The sequence below is a fragment of the Lottia gigantea genome (genome assembly GCF_000327385.1).
Source record: "Lottia gigantea unplaced genomic scaffold LOTGIsca_81, whole genome shotgun sequence".
Taxonomy (NCBI): Eukaryota; Metazoa; Mollusca; class Gastropoda; family Lottiidae; genus Lottia; species Lottia gigantea.
Genome location: NW_008710694.1, coordinates 935,363 through 943,361, shown reverse-complemented (window position 1 = coordinate 943,361; position 7,999 = coordinate 935,363). Strand labels below are relative to the sequence as shown.

The 7,999-nt window shown below is 33.0% G+C and overlaps 1 protein-coding gene across 1 annotated transcript; it reads left to right on the top strand.

Moving 5' to 3' along the window:
• Positions 1–1,189: 1,189 nt before the first annotated feature.
• Positions 1,190–6,333, top strand: LOTGIDRAFT_95111 (hypothetical protein; the record flags this gene model as incomplete). Its single annotated transcript, XM_009067320.1, has 5 exons — positions 1,190–1,513; positions 2,063–2,179; positions 4,007–4,085; positions 4,719–4,819; positions 6,187–6,333. Coding segments are annotated over 5 exons (768 nt in total), but the record flags the coding sequence as incomplete, so codon positions are not given.
• Between the last annotated feature and the right edge of the window lie 1,666 nt (positions 6,334–7,999).

Below are 7,999 nucleotides of genomic sequence, written 5' to 3'. Positions count from 1 at the left end.
TTTATGATTATATATTGTTATCTACGCTACTATCAGCTAACAACATCTTTATGACTAGATATTGTTATTTACTACTATCAGCTAACAACACCTTTGTGACTTGGTATTGTTATCTACTACTATCAGCTAACAACATCTTTATGACTAGGTATTGTTATCTACTACTATCAGCTAACAACATCTTTATGACTAGGTATTGTTATTTACTACTATCAGCTAACAACACCTGTGTGACTAGGTATTGTTATCTACTACTACCAGCTAACAACATCTTTATGACTAGGTATTGTTATCTACTACTATCAGTTAACAACATCTTTATGACTATGTATTGTTATCTACTACTATCAGCTAACACCATCTTTATGACTATGTATTGTTATCTACTACTATCAGCTAACAACATCTTTATGACTAGATATTGTTGTCTACTACTATCAGCTAACAGACAGACTCATTCAAATATGCCTATTCTATTACTTGGGGTGTATAATGGAATAATAGTATAAGTTTTACAAGCTTTATCCAAAACAAGAGACTGTTTAGGTGAGAAAAATTGAGCTTACAAATCAGTCTAACCCCAGTAGCATTGCTTAATGGCAATATATCACTCTCAAATTCCAGGTAGACAAAACGCCATAATTAAACCATATCAGAAAAACACTATATTACTCATGTGTTGATGTCTTCTAGGCCTTCCTATCTACCACCCACAAGGCAGTGTATTACGCATTGATCGATAAGGGCCTAATTGGTTAAGGTACTTGCTGCAAATGAAAACCTCTTATTTTGTTGAATAACAAGTCAGATTATGCACAAAAACCGTTTTGACCAATGGTCTTTATGTGGTCAAAACCGACAAACCCTGTATAGCATTGAACTATCACCATAAAATATTATTAACGTTTAAATAGTGCTAAATAAATTAGTTGTAGATCATTATAGAAATATTAAAAAATACTCTGAAACATGTTTTACTCAGATTCTCACGCTTTGCGATCTTCATCCTACTGACTGATTGCAGCCTGTTACACAACTGCAGTTTGCAATGCATCATTGAACTATTATAAATATTCAAAAAATTAGAGTATATTGTATATATATATATATTTGGGACTATATTCTATTACAAGTTGACACCAAAATGATGGATATTTTAACATCTAAAAATAAAACATTCACTGAGAGATTTGACTTTATTCTTTCTGGTGTGAATTTTGATTTACCAGGAAATGGAAGGAAGGAATGTTCAGAGTTTCTTCCTTTAACTCAAAGAATTATAGAAAGTATATTATCATTATTATTAGCTGTGTATTTAATATGGAAGTTTTACCCCAATTTAAAAGTTCCACTTGTTGGTAAAGATGCTCTGGATCGTGAAATGAACTACTGGGGAAAACGGGTTATGTTGGTGGTAATGTGTGTAACGTTTGGAATTGAATTAGGATTTAAGTTTGCTACTCAACAGATGATCTGGATCATTAATCCATGCCACTTGGTCACTATTATTCAGGTAACTATTCTGATTCATTCCGATTATAAGCTAAGTATTTCCAGTAGTATATTTAATCGTGCTTAAAGCCAGTTAGTTAAGTTTCATCCCGATTATGAGCTAAGTATTCCATAAGTAGAATATCAAAGCATGTTCAAAGTCATTTAGTTTAGTAACCTCACTAAATTGGAGTACCAAATTTCTCAAAGTGGAGCAAATTTTATTCTTAAGCCATTGAGTGTTTTATTTTTTATCTGAAATGCAGATTATTTTGTATCTGTGTCTCAGACCATTGTATGATAACTTCATTGCTTTATACTCTTTCTGTGCCTCAGTGATTTGGACACTTGCTCGCTAACCTGAAAAACAATGGTTTTCTCTTTCAGGATCTTATTGTGACAACAAACAGAGGCCCAGTGAGTGCACGTTAAATATCCCTTGAAAGTTGAAAATCGAAAAAAGAGTCAATAATGCTGCTATTCTCGCGAAATTCCCCTCGGTTTGTTATAGCCCAAACTGTTGCAGAAAAGAAAACACAAAACTCTCTTCATCTAACATTTCGTCTTTCAGATTTATTTATTAGCAGCTCCACCAAGTAAACATGTAACTGGTATATTTCGACTTCATATTCATATGTTAACTGGTGCACCTATGGCTCTTTTCTTTCCTGTTACCAATACTAGATTGGTATGCTTATTGCGTGGCAAATCGAGTTATTTATTTACCTTGGATTAATCAGTGTAGATAGTCCTTGACCTCAGCTATCTATTGATATGCTGTTATTGGATGAAAAACATAAACCTTTGGATTTATAGCCGACCTACATAGGACATTTTTGCAGCTTTGGACAGCTATGCCACATTCTCTTATAAACACAGCGGCTTAATTTTTTCAGATTATTAATGGCCTTGAAATTCTCTTTGTAATGATATACCTAATGCCTAAACATATTTTGAAAAAGAATTGAAATCCAATCCTAACATCAAATGTATTTTTCCCACACCAATGGGATTTGCATTATTAGAATGCATTTGTAATTCTTTTTTAACGATTTGTGACATGGATGGTATATCATTATATTTGTATAAATTTAATAAACAGAACTGTGCACAGCCCCGAGCGTAGCAACGAGACCTTATCTCATGGATTTCGAAACTTTTGAAATTTCTGTTAGCCTGTTAGCTTTCAACCCCGGTGCATTTGAGCCCACAATTATTCACCCGTGATAGGAATTTGATCATATAACTTTTGTCGTTGTCGACGACTTCTCTCACAAAATTTGTCTGGTATTCATATATACTGCGGATATTTAAATCTTCCATTAACATTCATTGATTTGACTTACAGAGAAGTCTCAGAATGCAAGAGAGCATATTATTCTAAGTTTCCGAGGAATGGTCCCCACTAACCTAGATGAGCCACTGACAGTCTTTAAATTGAAGGGTTTCCAAATTTTGTTCAAAGGAAGTGTACTCTGCAATTTACATGGTCTGCTAGTTTAAGTTTATAAGAGACACTCTCCTGTAGAAACACGTAGAAGTATTATTTTGTAAATTGAGTTCTAATTAAGATGGACAAAATTTCCAACGGTTTGATATTTTGCGAATTCACAGCTTTAAATGGGGGTATTTCTTTTTTTAAATTTGCACAAAATAAATTTTTTGAGAGTTAAAAAATTACATTATGAGATTAATTTGTTCTCTGGCTCACTGGTGAGGTATGATAAGTTTCAAGGGATGGGTACCATTTTGAGGAGTTGATTTGAATCTTGAATAGTAGTCTTCAGAAGCACTAGAAATCGCAAAATTCTTTAAAAATACTTAAAACTGGGAATTTTACTCAATATTTCTATAATGTCTTTTTCTATATATCACATAATATCTTAAAATTACTAGTTGTCATTTTAATATTCAAACGCTTTCTGGACACACATTTGTATTTGTATTTGTAGGCTCAAATTTCGACGGTGAGCTGTGAAGATTATAACTGATTTGTTTATCTAAGCTAAAAGTTTGGTCAAAAAAAATGGCATGTCTGTCCTTTTATACCAACAGATCTGTTAACAATATTGTATAACACGGTTAAATCTGTCAATCAACTTCACACTAAGGATTATATTATTCAGAGATATAACAAGAAAATTTAGATTTTTTGAAAATTTATCTAAATTTAATGATTTGAATTTGTATATCAAACCACCCATCTCACATATCGTTAAAGAGAGAAAATTGAGTACATTCTAATTATGCAAACCACATATAATTCATAAGAGACAAATGCCTTACATTTGAAATGATGCACAAACCTTGAAAGTGTCCTTGTTCTCAATTATAATATATTTCAAATCTACCCATACCCTCTCTACCTCTGTGCAACGTGGATTGCTCTAGGGCCTTGTCTTCTTTGTTTTCAAATACATTGTGTTATTTTCTGTCCTTATAGAATGACAAAATATGAATCGCTGTATTGATTTTGGTTATTTTTTTTTTATGTAATTTATGAAATGTGTTGTAGTTGGCGTTTGAAGCTGAGACATATTTTATAAAACATACATTAATGTTAATCATACCATTTTATTTGATGAGAATGAAAGGTTAGTAATTACTTGAAATAACTTCTTATATGTCTACATCTCGATGTGTTGGTTACTTGTTACAACTTGTGTGAAATTTGTATTATCGCTTAGTTTATTGAAACACTGTTTATGGTGAGGGCACACGGAATTTTTTCGCCACCGATTAGAGTCTTGTCAAGACTTTCATCAAATGGTTGCTGGCACACGAGGAGACAAACAATCTTCAGTCGATCATTTTCCCTAGGTCGATAATCACAGGACGATCATGCGATTGAAGTGAAAAATGAATCTGAAGGGATGATGATACTCTATAGAGTCTTATCCTGTAGTAAGTGCAGTCAAAACCGACAACGAATATCAAACTGGTTTGATAACATAAATCCTGTAGGCAACGGATAATCTTGTCACTGCTGCTCAACAAACATTGGTGAAAACAACTGTTTGTGTGCCCATACCATTAGTCAACATGGTTATTTAAGTTTAATCGATGTTAAAATGAATAATTGTATTTTTTAACAAATGGATTTTTATGTATGTAAAACTCAGTTATTAGTTTATGATTTATTCAATCACAGTGGTCTATGTTGAACAAACAGCTTACAATACCTGTATTGATGTAATTTATGTATTTTGTTTATTTCTTTTTATCAGGAGTGTACATTCCTGAACAGCTTGGTGATTTTAGCTGGTCTATGGTAGCCTTTGCATATTTAATAGCATACCATTTCCTTCCCTTACAAATTATAGCTCTTGTAAGTATTGTTTACCTTCTCCACCAACTTGTAAGTATCTTTACATGTATTTATTTATTATATCGTCCTTTACCAGTTATAGCTCTTGTAAGTATCTTTACATGTACTTATTTATTATATCGTCCTTAACCAGTTATAGCTCTCGTAAGTATTTACGTATATTTATTTATTATACCGTCCTTTACAAATTATAGCTCTTGTAAGTATTTACATGTATTTATTTATTATACAATCCTTTACAAATTATAGCTCTTGTAAGTATTAACATGTATTTAATTATCATACCGTCCTTTACAAATTATAGATCTTATAAGTATTTACATGTATTTAATTATCATACCGTCCTTTACAAATTATAGCTCTTGTAAGTATTTACATGTATTTAATTATCATACCGTCCTTAACAAATTATAGCTCTTGTAAGTATTAACATGTATTTAATTATCATACCGTCCTTTACAAATTATAGATCTTATAAGTATTTACATGTAGTTAATTATCATACCGTCCTTTACAAATTATAGCTCTTGTAAGTATTTACATGTATTTATTTATTATACAATCCTTTACAAATTATAGCTCTTGTAAGTATTAACATGTATTTAATTATCATACCGTCCTTTACAAATTATAGATCTTATAAGTATTTACATGTATTTAATTATCATACCGTCCTTTACAAATTATAGCTCTTGTAAGTATTTACATGTATTTAATTATCATACCGTCCTTTACAAATTATAGCTCTTGTAAGTATTACAATGTATTTGATTATCATACCGTCCTTTACAAATTATAGATCTTATAAGTATTTACATGTATTTAATTATCATACCGTCCTTTACAAATTATAGCTCTTGTAAGTATTAAAATGTATTTAATTATCATACCGTCCTTTACAAATTATAGATCTTATAAGTATTTACATGTATTTAATTATCATACCGTCCTTTACAAATTATAGCTCTTGTAAGTATTAACATGTATTTATTTGTTATACCGTCCTTTACAAATTACAGATCTTATAAGTATTTACATGTATTTAATTATCATACCGTCATTTACAAATTATAGCTCTTGTAAGTATTAACATGGATTTAATTATCATACCGTCCTTTACAAATTATAGCTCTTGTAAGTATTTACCTGTTTTTAATTATCATACCGTCCTTTACAAATTATAGATCTTGTAAGTATTAACCTGGATTAATTTATTATACCGTCCTTTACAAATTATAGCTCTTGTAAGTATCTTTACGTGTATTTATTTGTTATACCCTCCTTTACAAATTATAGCAGATTGGGAAGGAGCAATGTGGGAAATAACCTTACAAACGCATGTAATCTGAAGTGATTGTTTTTTTCAGCTATCCTATGTGAATTTGAATAGTATGTTATGTCCAGCCATATCAGATCCTTTTCGAGGACAATACTATAGAATGTGCGGAGTCTCCCATCAACTCATTATCATACCGGCTTTTGGCAAACTCTACGCTTGGATAGCCCAGTATTTCGACAGTGGATTAAAACATGAGTTTAGTGAAGAAGAGCCATGGTTGATGTCAACAGAGAGCAAGAGTAAAATAAAGTTCAGTCAATTTAATGGTAGTGGTGATAGTAAAATTAATGGTTACTGTAAAGACAAATAAAGTGTGGACTAATCACAACATTAAATGGATAACAATAAATGCTTTATTTAAAGGAACATTCCGCTTTTTGTGTAGGTCGATAACAAAATTTGTGTAAACTATACACCAAAATCTACCGAAATGTGCCTTTCAACGTATCCAAAAGTACAAATATCACGATGTTATCATTGCCTCTGGTACAAATATCACGGTGTTATAATCGCCTTCGATACAGATCAAGCGCTTATCATTGCCTCCGGTACAGATATCACAGTGTTACCATTCCCTCCGGTACAGATATCACGGTGTTATCATCGCCTCCGATACAAATCAAGCGGTTATCATCGCCTCCGGTATAGATATCACGGTGTTATCATTGCCTCCGGTACAGATACCACGGTGTTATCATCCCCTCCGGTACAGATATCAAGCGGTTATCATCGCCTCCGGTAGAGATATCACAGTGTTACCATCCCCCCGGTACAGATATCAAGCGGTTATCATCCCCCCTGGAAGAGATATCACGGTGTTATCATGGCCCCCGGTACACATATTACTGGGTTATCATTGCCTCTGGTACAGATATCACAGTGTTATCATTCTCTCCGGTAGAGATATCACGGTGTCATCATCAGCTCCATTAGAGATAACACAGTTTTACCATCCCTTCCGGTACAGATATCACAGTGTTGCAACCCCATTCGGCACAGATATCACGGTGTTATCATCGCATCCGGTAAAGACATCACAGTGTTACCATCCCCTCCGGTACAGATATCACGATGTTATCATTGCCTTTGGTACAGATATCACAGTGTTATCATTGCCTTTGGTACAGATATCACAGTGTTATCATTGCCTTTGGTACAGATATCACAGTGTTATCATTGCCTTTGGTACAGATATCACAGTGTTATCATTGCCTTTGGTACAGATATCACGGTGTTATCATTGCCTTTGGTACAGATATCACAGTGTTATCATTGCCTTTGGTACAGATATCACGGTGTTATCATCGCCTTTGGTACAGATATCACAGTGTTATCATTGCCTTTGGTACAGATATCACAGTGTTATCATTGCCTTTGGTACAGATATCACAGTGTTATCATTGCCTTTGGTACAGATATCACGGTGTTATCATTGCCTTTGGTACAGATATCACAGTGTTATCATCCCCACCGGTGCAAATATCACGGTGATCTGTACAGCATCCATGAGCGCACAACACGCTTAATTTTCTATCAGTTCGTGATACGTAAAGACTTTTCAGAAAATGCAATCCGAAATGGAGGTATTTAACTCCCCATGTAGAGTGGATTTCAGCGCTTGATAAATACATATATTACTTTTATTATTATTATTTATAAATTGAAACTGTTTGCATCGATTTGCATCATTCCAATTTTCAAATGTACGTCTTATCTTTGCGTTTTTTGACGACACTATTACAGAGGTTCTTTAGGCTACACAGTACCAAAAAATGAAAGAGTTTACACCTTTTTAAATGAATAACTAAGTTGCCACCCAAGATGGTGTGATCTTACACCAC